At 48.1% G+C, this 15420-nt stretch overlaps 1 protein-coding gene across 1 annotated transcript in view; it reads left to right on the top strand.

Moving 5' to 3' along the window:
* The first annotated feature begins 6166 nt into the window (after positions 1-6166).
* The window catches only part of FAT2 (FAT atypical cadherin 2), a 45386-nt gene continuing 36132 nt past the window's right edge, over positions 6167-15420 (top strand). Inside the window, exons 1-2 of the mRNA XM_066197450.1 lie at positions 6167-9431; positions 9846-10160. Of these exons, the coding sequence (XP_066053547.1) occupies positions 6167-9431; positions 9846-10160 (3580 nt within the window). The remainder of the gene's footprint in view (positions 9432-9845; positions 10161-15420) is intronic.

Genomic DNA, 15420 nt, shown 5'->3' with positions numbered 1-15420 from the left:
GCCCCAAGGATGGGCAAGGTGTCCCAGGGGGAAGGGGGTGAATGACTGGCTGGAGGAAGCCACAGTAAGATGTCATGGAGCAAAGTGCCTTTGTCAGTCTGGATCTGAGCATCCAGCCTATGAAATCTGCTACAGTGACAAAGGTTGCAAAAGCATCCAGCTGTAAGGGGGAAGGAGGAGATGGACATCAGAGTAACTAAAGGCTTCCCAGCTACCCTTCCCACGTGGAAGGCCATCCTGCCATCTTCTCTCTGGCTCAACTCATCCATGTCTTGCACCACTCCAGGGACAGCATCCCACCCTGTTCCCACTGTCAGCCCTGAATGGTGGTCCTGGTAGGACCCTCACAGGTCCCCTGGCCACGGCAGGCCAGGCCTGGGGAAGGCAGGGCTGCCTCAGAATGAAGCATTTTTACCAAGCTCTGCAGCAGTACAGAGAAAAAGGTTATCTCTGCCAGATCTCTCCAAGTTCCTTGGGGTACCCAAGCCCCTTGGGTTAAAGCACCCGCCTGGTTCAGCTGGAAGATGATGGAAGAAATATCTTTAGTGCTTTAGGACTGTACCTGTTCTGCTCAGGGACACGTGTGTGACCTCCTGCCATGCTCAGCAGGCCAAGGAAAGAGTCACTGCTCTGCATGCCAGCAAGGGACTCGTTAATCCCATGGCTTTCCATGGCTCTACAGCTGAGAACCCTCAGTACAGCCCACCCCATCAGTACACAGGCACTTTACCCCAGGAACAGAGCTCAGCCATGAAATGGTCATGGCACAGGTCTGGCACTGCCACTCATTGCCGTGACAGCAGTTCATGGGACACTCTGAGCAAGGGCAGTCCTTGGTTGTAAAAGGCATGTGCACCAGGTTCTACATGACCAGCCACCTTGCTCCAGGCTGTCCAGCAACCTGGAAATAATTTCCAAAACTCTCTCCAAGCCATTTGGAGATTGGAAAGTCGAGATGGGAAAGGAACAGCCCAAGAGTGCCTGGATGGAATCTGCAAGTCCAGCAAAAAGCTGCACCCACACTGACACAGCTCCCAAGCAGGCTGGTGCAGGCAGTTCTGCAAACATCAGCCCTAAGAAACCATCCACAGGCACTGGAAAACCCCGAGATACATTGAAGAAGGAAACACCGTAACTTCAGGGGCTCTTTTCATTAGTTTTCTGGCTTTGTGTAGTACCTCCAGGATGTGTTTCTTCTGCTGCACTGCAAAACCAAGCAGAGACTGCACAGTCAAGTGCAGGAGCAGGATCTCCAAGGATGGGATGGGTTTGTTTGGCTTTTTTTTCAAAGCCCAGGAAAACTGTTTGAAAGTTACCCATCTCCACAGAGAATGCAAACCCCACGGGGTGACTGTGAGCAGCCATCAGGGAGCTGCCCAAATGGAAAAGGATCCAATTCCCACCAAAATCACTGTGGCAGAGGAGAGGGCAAACATTAACCAAGCAGCACAACCCCCCTGCAGGGTTTTTCAGCTATTTCAGCATTGGCCAGCAAAACATTTCACAGACATGGCCAGCACAGTGTCCATTTAACTCTGTGACTTTGCCACACTGAAGGCCCAGGGACGTCTTTCTGGTTGATCCTATTTGGCAGGCAGCTCTAAGGACATTGCCCCATCTGTAGCTGGACCACTTCTGCTCCACCAAGCCAGGAGAACACTGTCCCATCTCCTATTACCTTTGCCAAAACAGTTTACTCACCATCTTATAGGATTTACTCCCTTTGCTCTCTGTTTCACAATGACCATTGAAATACATTGTTAAATAATTACTTGAACAGCCAAGCTCATCTCCTGTCTTTCCCTGTTCTTGCAGCCTCTGACTAAGAAGTTGATGTGTCTGGGGGTGATTTTGCTTGGTCCTTATCCTGGGGAAGAGGCTGTTTCTTGTATTGAAGAAAAAAGGGACAGAAAATGGAGGGAGGTGAGGGAAGAAAGCAAGAGAGGAAGAAAGAGAAATTGGGATACATGCTGGCAAAAGAGTAGCAAGGGAATAGTTGTCCTTATTTTCCAGTGAAAATGATTTTTCTTTAGTCTTCTGATCTCAAAACGTTGGGCCAAGCCCCCACCACAGCTCATGAGGGGAATGCTGCTCTGGGTGCACTCAGCACTCACTTTGTTTTGTATTTTGGGTTTTTATTGCTTTTAAATGCTCCTCTTGAAGGGAATCAAAAGGTGGGGCTGGGGCCACACCTGCCTCCTGGCAGGCTGCAGCACTTTTCTGCGATATGGCCAACAAACACAGCAGCCCACACGTTGCAGGAGACCCCTGGGAGGGCCCCCAGAGAAGCCCCTGGCTATGCCCCGGCCACTCACCCCAGCTGGCCAGAATAGCCTTTTCCTGCACCAGCCCCCCAAATCACCCCTCTCCATGGTCTCCCCACGCACACACTTTGAATCTCAGCGCTGTGTTTGTTCCCTCATTTCGAGCCGACAGATTTGGGCATGTCTTTGACAGAGGTTCACGATTTGGATGTTAAATTTAGACGCGCGCTCGGGCTCTGATTAGAGATAGAGCGGCTGTTTACTCTCTTTGTGGGGAGTTTGCATCCACAGGGCTGAGGGCGAAGCCCCCCGAGGCTCTCTGATCCTCGCCTGGTGATTAGGAGAGGAGGCTGAATCACCACATAATGATGCCCTGGTATTTCCCTCAGTCGGGAGCGTGCCCTGCCTTCCACACTCCATCCCACCACGGGCTTCCTCCAGCACTGCTGCCCTCCCCATGTGCAGACAGCTCCAGCAGGCCACGACAGAGAGGAGGGGAGCACTCTCAGGAGTGGAAATAAACGATCCCATGAGATGGAGAGACCAGAGGCAGGTGAGGGTGTTCAGGTGTTGAATGCTTGTGGCTGGTCTGGCAGCTCCGCAGTGCGTATGGCCCTTGCCACGGGTCCCATGGATCGTGCACTAATTGCTGTCAGCACAAGGACATGGGGCAGCGCAGTGCAGAGAAGCAGGAGGGATGGTTCTCTTAGCCTGCATGAAAAGTCTGTTTGATTTCACCCAGTTTCCATGTGGAGATCCTTGAATTCCGTGGCAAGGACCCCTGAGCTTGGCAGCGCTCTCCCTCCTTGGTAGCCACCTACATTTGGGAATAAGGGCCAGTAAGTTGATTTCTTTTTGCTGGTTTCATGCCAGGCATAGCTTTCAACTCACGGAATAAAAGTCATAGAAACCACATTTCTCCTGCTGTCATCTTCCAGGGTCTTTCCCAATAGGATTTTCCCTGGAGCCGAGCCAATTCCCCAGATTTCCCCTCTCTTCAGAGCACTATCCCCTGTTTTTCTGTTAAGCTTCACCCTGGCCCTTGGAAATGTCCCAGTCCCAGTTCTGGATAGTTTTGCATTGTGACTGTGTCATAAATGATTCCAGAAGCAGAGGACAGATTAGGGACAGCATCTCCTGGGAGATCTATTACACTTCAAATTGTACTAAAACCATGCTGGTCTGAAAACAAGACCTGCAGAGCATGATTGCTGCCCAGTGCAGCTTACTAAAGCAGAAACTCCAGGCTGCAGGTAATAGGTGATGATTTCCAGGCCCAGGGTGGGAAGTTGGGGTCAAGAGACAGAGGCACTCTGTGATACTTTTCAATTGGGCACGGTCTTGACACAAAGAGGAACTCTTGAAAAGTTGATGGTGATGCCTCCTAGACAATTCTCCCTAAGTTTTGACTGTGTCTTTCAAAGTTTCAGATCATTTCCAGAGGAAATGAGGCTTCTGCTTCATGCCCCAGACGCGTAGTCACTCTCCATCCCTCATAATAACTGCTGAAGCCATTGATTGCTTCCAGTCCAGCTTGTAATTGAGAGCAAAGCTCCAAGAAATATTGAGGTCACAACAGGTTTTGCAAAATAATTATCTGGACAGAGGAGTAAAACCCTGCTAATACAGAGGGGAAAAGCAGCAATGTTACGTGGAGCCCTTCTTAGATGTGAGGAAGTGTACAGGGAAGAGGGAGGTTAAGTACATTCCAGGAGAGATGCAGACGACAACTTGCATCTTGTTAAATGCCAGAAAACCCACTCCTTGCTCAAGGTTGTCCTCCCATATTGAATTGCTGGTGCCTAGGAAGGCATGTGCTCTGGATCCAGCTTCTCTTGTGGTTGGGGAGTTCATAACGTCTCTGCTTTGTGGGTTCTCTGATGTCTTACGAGAGACGAGTTCACATTGCCGTTTCAGTACAATTCAATTAAAAAGTCAATTAGCCCAGATACAAAGCGATCGGCTTCATTAAGCCTGCTGTTGGTGGAGCAGCTCTGGTTTGGTTGCTGGTTTATTCTGCTGTCTTGCTCCTCTCTGGGCTGTGGGGATTACCCTGCTGCTCCCAGGGCTCACAGACACACGTGCGCAGCCTCCGATCGTCTTCTCTCCGAGTTCAGCAGTTGAAAATGTTGGAAGGGAGCAGCTCTAGGCAAGTCCCTACATGCTGCACAGCTCTGAAGCTCTGTTAAGTAACAAGCAACAGGCAGAGCTTTTAAGAACATGGTTTTCAGCTTCTCAGAAGGAGCCACATGCCTTTCTGGGTCACCCATCCCTGCCCTCCCGAGTTTTTCTTTAATTTGGAGTACATTTGGGACTGTGTTGTGTTTCCTAGAAGTGAAATGATGGCATGAAAAAATGGATCTGAGTTTTGACAAAACTGAGTTGTGTTGATTTCTCTCCAACTTCTGGTAGTTTTACTTCAGCTTCAGACCATTTGATTCAAAAAAGAATGACCACAGAGAGATTCTTGGATGGTTGGCGTCTACTTACCAAGGAGAAAAGGATTTGAAGCAAATATGAAATTGACAGCTTTGTATTTATTGGTAATTAGATACCTCAGTGAGAGTGTATGACACATACTGTTAGTTGGGCTCTAACAATTTGCTCCTAACATTCAACTTGAGTTACAAATTGAACTAGTTCTGGTTCTTAAAGAGATGAGTCTTGAAAAAGTGTCTGGAAAAACAAGTCTTCCCTGTTTAAATTAGGAATGTGCCAAATGACTGGCAGGTACTTGATATATAATTTAAATTTAAAACAGGAAGAAACAGTTCTAGATAAAGATCTCCTAGGATATCTAGGGGAAATATATGCACCTATATTTAGCTTATCCCTGGTTTCAACCCCTAACTGCACACACAGCAGCATGCACTTAGCTTTTGAAAAGAACAGGCCTTGATCCTTTAACAAGCTCTGCAAAGCTCCCTAATAAAGTTACATCCCTGCTAATCACATGTGTGCTCCCCAGTTCCTGCTTTGATACACCTTGCTCACAGAGATGAGCCGTGGAGCCGCAGCTGCTCGGGGCTTGTTGGAGAAGGAAGCTGATGGCGAGTGGTCATGGATGGCAGGAATTCCACAGGAATCCTGACCCTGGGGCTTTGCTGTGAGAAGGCAGGAACCAGAGAGATTACTCAAGGGGTGAGGGTGACATGGGCAAAATGTTGTGCTGGAAATGTGCTCCTTCAGTCAACAGAGGAGGCAGCAGGGTCAGGCCTGTGAATTAGAAGAATTCTAATTCAGAGGTTGACTAGAAACTGAGTGAAAGATGCTGGAAAGGCCACATCGTGGAGCTGCACATTCAGAAGGAATTGATGCAACATGTCATGTGTTCCCCATCATTGCTGGGGAAGGACAACACATCCTGTAGCACAGGGAGAGAAGAGGGAAGACAAACAGCAGAGAGGCATGCAAATCAGTTTGTATTTTGACTCTTGAAGATACTTTGCAGAAACTTCAGTGGAGAGAGGAGTTAAGATGGAGAAGGGAGGCTGGATAAACAAAACAAGAGGGAGTTTGGATTGGGGGTGGAGAATTCAGATTTGCTGTTTGACTTAGGAGAAGGCAGAATGAAGGGAGAGCAAGATTGTCCACGGAGTAGCAAGTCAGCCTGATCAGAGCATGTTTCATGACTTTGCATATTTTGCCCTCTGTAAAGGCAGAAACTGAAGTAGAGAAAGTGAAGAAATCTGAGCCAGCATCGGGATGTGGGAGGACTGATCTCTTATTGGGACAGAGAGAAGAAGAGCTGAGCTAACAATTGTATCAATAAAGGTCAGGACAGACAGAGCAGGGACGTGAGGCTGAGCCCTTGCAGGCCTTTTTCTGTAACACGCTGACCTTGATGAAAATTACCAACATTCTTTCTTTGACTCCTGCAGGGTTCAAGGAGACACCGCACCATGGAAGTCTCCATCAGGAGTCACTTCCTGAGTGTTGCTGTTTTCCTGATGCACTGTGTGCTCCACAAGACGAGCTGTGAGAAGGGCAGCACTTCCCCTCTACACTTCACCCACTTCTTCTACAATGCCACCATCTACGAGAATTCAGCCCCCAAGACCTACGTGGAGAGCTATGTCAAAATGGGTATTTACAAGGGAGACCCTGAGTGGGACATCAGGTACAGAATAGCTTCTGGGGACAACACTGGTCTGTTTAAAACAGAAGAGCACGTGATCGGGGATTTCTGCTTCTTGAGAATAAGAACCAGGAGCAGCAACACAGCACTTTTAAACCGTGAGGTCAAAGACAGTTACATGTTGATAATCAAGGCCACAGAGAGCACCTTTGCCTATGAAGCCTGGGCCAAAGTCTTGATCCATATTCTGGACAGAAATGACTTGAAACCTCTCTTTTCACCCCCCTCCTACAAAGTGTCCATCAGAGAAGACACTCCTCTAAAAACTGTGGTCAGCACGCTCAGTGCCACTGACGCTGATGCTGGCCAGAACGCTGAGTTCTACTATGCCCTCAACACCAAGTCCAACCTATTCACTGTGCACCCCACCACGGGGGCAGTTATGGTCACAGGCAGGCTGAACAGCACCCATCGAGGCAGGCATAACCTGCAGGTTTTGGCTGTGGACAGAATGAGAAAGATCACGGAGGGGAATGGCTTTGGGAACTTGGCTAGTCTCACAATCCAAGTGGAGCCATCTGCCAGGAAACCCCCCTCTATCTCCTCGGTGAAGGTGACATCACCTGATTCAGATGAAGACTTTATCTATGCAACTCTTTCTGTAGAAAGTGGTGACTCAGAAGCAGGGATTGATTCAGTTGAGTTTGTGGATGGAGATCCGGGAAGACATTTCAGAGCCATCAGATCCTACTTTGGGAGCACTGAGTTCATGATTGTGTCAAACAAAGAGGTAAACTGGTTACTTTACCCATTTGGTTTCAACCTCAGTGTGCAAGTCAAGGATAAGAGCAAACCACCACTGTTCTCTCCTGTCAGAGTTGTCCACATACCTCCCTCTAAGTATGTTTCTGCCAGGTTTGAGAAAGAAGTGTACCGGGTCCAGCTTAGTGAATTTTCCCCAGCTGGAAGCCAAGTCGTTATGGTGAAGATCGCCCCAGTTTTCCCAAATCTTAAATACATTTTGAGACCTACTCCTGACAGCACAAGCTTTAAGATCAATCCTCACACTGGACTGATAACTACGGTCAGAGCAATGGCCTTCCATGAGCAGTCCAGTTTTGAGCTTGAAGTTACAACCAGTAACAGTCACACATCCACGACTGTTATTGTTGACATCACTGATTGCAACAATCACGCTCCAAGTTTTACTCAGTCTTCGTACCATGGGGCCTTTGATGAGAATGTTCCTCCTGGTACCAGTGTCTTAACAGTAAGGGCTACAGATGAAGATAAAGGAGACAATGGCTTTGTCACCTACAGCATAGCCAACCAGAAATCAGTTCCCTTTGTCATCGACCCCTATTCTGGTGTCATTTCCACCTCCAAGTCGATGGACTATGAGCTGATGCAGAGGTGGTACCACCTGCGAGTGTGGGCGTCAGACTGGGGCTCACCCTTCCGCCACGAGACAGAGGTGTACGTCTCCCTCACGCTGAGCAATGTCAATGACAACGCTCCTGTGTTTGAGAAGGCAAGCTGCAGTGGCACCATCCCACGGGACTTTCCAGTTGGGAGCCCTGTGGCCACGGTCTCTGCAATCGACAGTGATGAGTTGCAGCATATCAAATACGAAATCAAGTCTGGCAACGAGTTACAGCATTTTGAACTGAATCCCATCTCTGGAGTAATATCCCTTCGAATATCTCTGCGAGATCTTCCTTCTGAACAGCCACTTTTCTACTCTTTGAAAATAACTGCAACAGATGGAGAGAACTATGCTTTGCCAACATCTGTAAACATCACTGTGGTCAGCCAAGGTCTCCCCGTCAAAATGCAGTGTGAGGAAACGGGAGTCTTGAAGCAACTGACAGCAAGCATCATACACTCCATTGAGTCTCAGTCCCAAGGCCATGGGCAGGATGATGAAACATCTCTGAACTTGCATCTTATAAACCATAATGCTCCTAAGTTTGATGACAGCTTTCCACGATCTATTGATATCATGGAGACTGTTTCCATAAACTCAACTATTGCTGACCTTTCAGCCATTGATCCTGACACCGGTTTTAATGGAAAATTGGTCTATGTGATCTCAGATGGAAATGATGACAGCTGCTTTACAATTGACCTGGAACTGGGTCTTCTTCAAGTCCTTTCTCCTTTAGATCATGAACAAACCAGCTTCTACATTCTTAATATTACTGTGTACGACCTTGGCACACCACAGAAATCATCTTGGAAACTGTTGGCTGTGAATGTGTTGGATACCAATGATAATACTCCTAAATTCCCTCAAGGTGCCTATTGGGTGGCAATACCAGAACATGTAGCAGCAGGGACAACAATAGCTCAACTGAAAGCAGAAGATGCTGATACAGATGACAATGGGAGAGTAAAATACTCCCTCCTAACCCCCACGGAGAAGTTTGCCATTAACAGTGTCACTGGAGAAGTGACGGTGACAGGTGCTCTAGATAGAGAATTGTGGCCTTGCTATGTGCTGAAAATAGAAGCTAGGGACCAGCCCAAATCAGGCTTCCAGCTATTCTCTGTTGCCGACCTCGTTGTGACTCTGGAGGATGTGAACGACAACACTCCACAGTGCCTCCCAGCCTTCAACAGCGTGAAGGTCCCCGAAGACCTGCCCGTGGGGACCATTGTCCTCTTTCTGGAGGCTTTTGACCCTGATGCTGGCTCTGGGGGGGAGGTGAGGTACAGTCTCGTTAACAATGAGGAGATGATGTTTCATGTGGATAAGCTGAGCGGGGCGCTCCGTTTGGAGAAGGAGCTGGACTATGAGAAGAGGGACTCTTACAATCTAACCGTGCAGGTCAGTGATGGTGGGAAGCCCTTCTCTCGCTCTTCCCTCTGCCACCTGCAAGTGAACGTCATGGATGTCAACGAGAACTTGAACCCACCACGCTTTGCCTCCTTTGTCTTCAAAGGCTGGGTGCAGGAGAACAGCCCTAAGGGCACGTCGGTTATGATGGTCACAGCAAAGGACATCGACAGGGGCAAAGATGGAGAGGTTCAGTATTTCCTCCGAGAGGGCACTGGCCTGTCCATCTTCCACATCGAAAAGGACACAGGTAAGGACATCTTCATTTAATAGTGAACCTTGAAGGCTTAAACTGCCTGCTGTGTTTGGCCTGGCTGTTTACAATGTTCTGTGCATTCAGGCCTTTCTTGATTGTGCAGGGATTTACTAAGTCTATCCCTGGATCTAGGTAGGAACAAACAGGGGGTTTTCTCCTTAAAACAACAGCAAATCACTGTCTGTCCTCCCCCAAAATACTGAGGTCTTCTCTTTCACTAGTGTACCAAAAATTAACCTCAGCAGAAGCAAGCCCTCACCTTCCACACAATCTCACAGCCACGCAAGGTGGGTGCGAGAGTCTGTGTGTGCTGCAAAGAGCAGGGAGCAGACTTGAGACTGCTCTGTCTCAAGGACTGTGCAGTCTGAGTTTCTTAAATCCCTCACAAACACTCTGTCCTTCTCCCAGGCGTCATACGGACCATGGGATCACTCGACCGGGAGGGAACATCTCACTACTGGCTGACTGTTCTAGCCCTTGACCTGGGAACAATTCCTCTGTCTTCTGTGACTGAAATTTATATTGAAGTCACTGATACCAATGACAACCCACCTCAGATGTCCAGACCTGTCTTTTATGCTTCTGTGATGGAGAATTCCCCACCAAACACATCTGTCCTTCAGCTTGATGCCTTCGATCCAGACTCCAGCTCAGAGGGAAAACTAACTTTTCACATCCTAACTGGAAATCCTCAAGGACTCTTCACCATTAACCTCATTACAGGTAAGACTGACCCAGCTCAGCATCTGTTTTTGAGGCTTCCAAGTGCCCAGAAGATGTTACATATTCAGTATAAACAGCCCACATAGCTGCCTTTGTCACACCTTCCTCCTGCTGCAAAAGTCCCAGACTCCAAATTCACTCTGTGGGGAGTCTGAGGATTGAAACCCTCAACCTGAGGGCTGCGATTTGCATCCAGATGGCTCTTAGAATGACACAAATGTGCTGCTTTCAAAGCCCTGAACAGTTGCTTTTAATCTTCCGCCTTATAAACAACTGCCCTGTTGCACAGCCTGAGCCAAGGAACACCCTTCTGGAGGTGACTGTTCCTGACACAGACCCAGGCAGGATTAACAAAAACGAATTCCACTGCATTTAAAGGCTCCACCCATTCTCCAGCACTATTAATGTAGTAAGTGTAGTAAGCCTCTTCTGCCATCTTCCTAGACTATATCTTTCATCTCAGGATTATTTACCAGATCTTTCAGAGCCATCAAAAACCCGCTGATGTTTTGTGTAAACAGCTTCCTCAAACCATCCCAGCAGAGCTGACATTGGGCCAGTCTGGCAAGGAAAGCTGTGCCGAGCCCTTCATGCCATCAGCTCCTGGGAGAAGAGGGAAGGGAGGGCACAGAGCCTGAGTATGGGAGAGGATTAATTACATGACTTTGATCTCCTGGAGATGATAAAAGCAGTTCAGCTGCTGCAGCGGGATGGAAGCTTGCTCTCGGATGAGGAGCTGGATGTATTGAAAAAGGCTAGAGCTGCTCTCAGCTACGTGGTGTAATGGCTCTCTGGCAGTTCTCTACAGCTGGCTAGGAGGGGAATGGAAGAAAGAAATAAATTATTATTATGAAATACTAAAATCTTTTTGTCACAAGAACCTCACAGGGTATATTTACGTGGCACTGTATAAATGCACCTGGAGATGTCAGCTAACTGTGACCACTGCTGCCCACAGCTGTAGCTGTCTGTGCTGCCAGAAGCCTTTTAGCCTGGTCAGGGCATTGCTCTGCATCCAACTTTCCCACATAATCCAAACAGCTATGCACAACCCAGCCCCAGGACGGCTTGCACAATGCAGGGTTGGTTCTGCAGAAATGTTCCTTCAGAAGCCCGGTTGCATAAAAGCACTGCCTTTTTGATGGGATGTGGAACAGTATCAGGACACTTAACTGACTCCCCTCTTCAGCTGAGCAGCCATGCACCCTGCAGGAAATTCAGCCATTTTTCTGCAGGGAGAGCTTTCAGCCCCATGAGTGCAGCCCTGCGAAGTCATGTTCCAGGGCTGTCATGTTCCATGGCAAAATTAGTGACTCTGGCAAAGTCCAAATGTTTGCCAATGAGACACCTCACCTCTAAGCCAACCCATCCCATTTTAGACAAAAAAAGCTCTCCCAGGTATGAGTCATCTCCTCCCCATCTCTCGCTGTACTCAGGTGATTTGCATGAGAAGAGTGATAAGTTTGTCAGTTCTGGAAGAAACCCATGGGCTGATCTTATCTCTTGGACAGTTGCTGGAAGTCTTGTCTTTAAACCCCAAGCTTGGAGGTTGTTTAAGGTCCTGTTCCCAAGCCTGATGAGGATTCAGTTATCCATTATTTTACTTGCATGTCACCCAAAGGAATCTACAATTACTTGTGAACGTTGGCATAAACTGAGCGGTTATACCCTCATGTTTACAGTATCTAAAGAGAAGTCATTTGCTGCTGCTGCCAGAAGGGATATCACAGCTTGTCTAACGGTCAGGGCACTAGGCAGCTTATTGGAAACCCAGTGGTATTTTCATTCTGCAGGCTAGTGGCAATATTAAGTAGAATAAAATAATAATCTTTGGCCTCAACTTGGTAGTGCAACACTCTAAGATGAACTGCTGGTCATCCCCATTAGTGCAGGATTGTATTAAAAAAAAAAAAAAAAAAAAAAGAGTTATCCCACTGCAGGGCAGAAGACTGTGATGAAGACATCTCCTTTGTGCCTATCCCACATGGTCATTGTTATCAAAGGACAGACAAATAAGTCACACTGGCACTGAAATAAGCCAGAGCACAAGAGGGCCAGAGGTCAGTCTGGGTGTCTCCTAGATAGGACCTTCCTGGTAGTGACCTCTTGGCAAAGGGAGAAGAGGAGGAGGAGAAGGAGGAGGAGGAAGCTTGTTCCCATCCCATGTCCTGATTGGAATTAAGGTCCTGATGTACTGCTAAAACACGTGTATCTACACCCATAATAACCCTGCAGAATAGCCCTGGATAACCATTTAGGGCAGAGTGACACACTACTGCAAGTACCCTAATTGGGTTTTTGGTTGTGTGTTGGAGTCAGTACCTTGACCTGGGGTGGATTGGCCAGTGGAGACACAACCAGCAAGGCCCCTTGCCTTCTCCAGAGGCCTTGCAGGGGGACCAGGAGCAGCCATGATAACTGTCCTGGGCTCCTCCAGCACTCCCAAACTATCACAGGAAAGGCTCTAAGATCTTTGAGCTCTCTGTTCTCTAAAGAGGGTGGAGAAAAAGGGGGGAAATACATGAAAGGCTAATGAGAAGAGGGAACAAAACTGTGCACCGAGATGAAAGCTCTGTGCCATCAGCAATGGAATCTCTCCAGCCCAGCCTGGCAGCTGGCATGGAGCAGTGTTTGTGGGAGACAGGGATAGATAGCTACACAGAGAGATGGGCAGATAGTAGGGTTTGGGGTATTCTTCTGCTGGAAAAGTTTTCAGCTTATTTTGTTCAGGGTTTGATATGAGGGGGGTTCGAGTCCAGACAGGACCAGAAGGAACAGGGAGGATGTGGCAGGAAGAGTCAGGATGAAGCCATTCATCCTGCTGAATGTTTGGAGAATCCTTTTAGTTTGGATTGTTTGTCTCCAGCTCTTATCTAGTGCTTGTTCTTCTGGTGTTTCTTCTGCTGTGTCAGTGTCCATTGGCTTCCCCAGGATGCCTGTGGTTCCAATTTCTCTACAAGGAAGGACATCCTACTCTTTAGGCCCGAGGAATGGTGGCATGGCTGCTCCCCAAATCAATATAACACGCTGCTGAGTGTGGAGTAGTGCACAGCAGGGTCGGAAAAAGAGGTGGGGTGGTAGGAGGAGAAGGAAAAAAGGTTAAAGGGAAGCAGAAGTGAGACAAGAGAAAGAGGATTTCAGGAGAACCACCTCTTCCCTGTTCAAGCTCTTGTGAAAGCCTAAGTGCCTGCAAACCTGATTCTGGCTATTTTAACTATCTTAGATTTTCCCCCCTGCAGCAAGGGCAGGGGGCCAGAAACCTCCACCCCAGCCCTGTTCTTGCCAGCAGAAGTTATTATTTTTTTTTGTTCCCTGACAGCAATGCCCTGGTAATTTTGGTGCTCTTGTTCCAACATGACCAGCCTTCCTCTCTGCCCTTTGCAGGCAGCCAGCAGGAGAGAGGCAGACAATCCTTTCTCATTGCTGTGTGTGGACAGGCTGCTGGAGCACAGTCTATGCCTGCCTGCATGCAGGCAACAGAAGACATTGTTTCTGGACCTTTGTTTGGATGCAGAGCTTGGCTAACTGGCCAGGTGCAATTGGGACCTTTGACAGTTTTGTTCAGTCCCTGTAGGATTCAGGAGAAACCTTCAGGGCCTCATTCAAGAACACAAATAAAGGACACCCACTCAACTCCATCACACATCCCATGGGACAGGCTGGATGGGGTTTTCCAGCAGGGCAGGGTACTGATAACTCACACACATGCACATGCACACACAAAACACTCATTAAAACTAAGCAGGAACTTCCCAGGCCTTGTAGTGGGCAGCAGAAAGAACCAGGGAACTGTGTCTCCAGGCCACAAATGCTGATGGCAGTTCCCCTTTAATAACAGCTTCCACTGCCATTGTAGCCCTCTGGCCTCGCAGGGTGTATAACCAAGCAGCAGCAAATGAAAATGTGCATTAATTCCTGCTGGCTTCTCTCAGGAATCGTGTGCAGTGTCCATCTCCCACCTGCGGGTGCTCCGTGTGAACGCTGCTGTCAGTCTGTGCATCTCAGCCCAGCACCCAGGCTCCAAACGGGAATTAGGGTGATTAACCCTAATTAATTAACCACAAGGGCTTTCAGATCCCAGGGCAGAGTGGTAACTGGCTCCAGAGGGGGGAAGCAGGAGCTGTGGTTGGGCATGGAGTAAGGGACAGAGTTTGCCTGGGGTCAGGAGGAGAAGCCAACCCTTTGCCTTGTGGCTCAGCAGATGTGAAGATAAACCCCAAAAAAATCCATCTGGTGAGACTCCCAGCTGGGATACAGTACAGGTTATGTGACAGAGAGCAGAGTGAGCTCTTACTCCTCAGGAGTTATGAGCATTTTCAGTGGTACAGACATTCAAGGGTGTCATTAAATTCCAATTCATCTGCCTTCACTACAGTCCTCCTTCTCCAGCACTAGCAAGCTGAGCTATGATCCTGCTTTCTTTCATTTTTTTCATTAAGTCATGGAAGAATTTCAGGGTGTGGCCAGGCAAATCCAGATAGTCACTTCAGAGTGGTTGAGTTCCCTTCCATCAGCTGGTGTGCAATAATCCAGTGCAAACAAGGTGTTAGTCTGCTGCACAGGATTTTGCAATCTTATAAACCAGAAACGTCCCCAGGGTGCACATGGGTGTCAGGCAGCTCTGTTGTCAATATCTGTGTGTCCTCTGGGCTTTTTAGGCCAAAATTATGAGGCATTCCCTATGGTGACTGGAATTCTGCCAACCTATTGGCAGTGAGGACAGAAGCATCAGAGATCTCCGTGAGCTGCTGCTGCAATTCCTTCTCCAGGCCCCCATTAGGAGAGTATTTCCATGAGTTTTGCTGCTAATGGACCCCTACAGTCTCTCACTAACTTAGGAAAATTTTAAAAGCTCCCCAGCCAGTGGGCTCTCTGCTGAGTCCTCTTCACCTGCTGAGATGTTAAAAGGATGGTTAGGGAGAGAAAAAAACCAATATGACAGAAAAGCAAGCAGAGTTTTTCAAGCCATCTTGTCATAACACATTAAGGAGTGTTGATTTATGATTGTAAAGGCATCAAATAAATGTTTAGTCCCATGGCTGGTGCCAAATGTGAATGATCCCTGAGAATAAGTGGGAGCGGTGAACAGTAGTCACGTTCCAAGCAGCTGCTCCTTGCTCCCTCCTTCACCTGCCTCGTGTTTCCTGCAGCCATCTGAAATTTCCTCCTGCCTGTCATGCTCAGACAGACATAGACAAAAAGTATGGTACAGCTGAAGACAATACTTTTAATTAAAGCTTTCTGGCTTTGCACCAGAAAT

This window comes from Chamaea fasciata, unplaced genomic scaffold, assembly GCF_029207755.1.
Source record: "Chamaea fasciata isolate MVZ Bird 193981 ecotype frontalis unplaced genomic scaffold, bChaFas1.0.hap1 SCAF_15, whole genome shotgun sequence".
In the NCBI taxonomy this organism is placed as follows: domain Eukaryota; kingdom Metazoa; phylum Chordata; class Aves; order Passeriformes; family Sylviidae; genus Chamaea; species Chamaea fasciata.
This window is presented reverse-complemented; position numbering and strand designations above follow the sequence as displayed.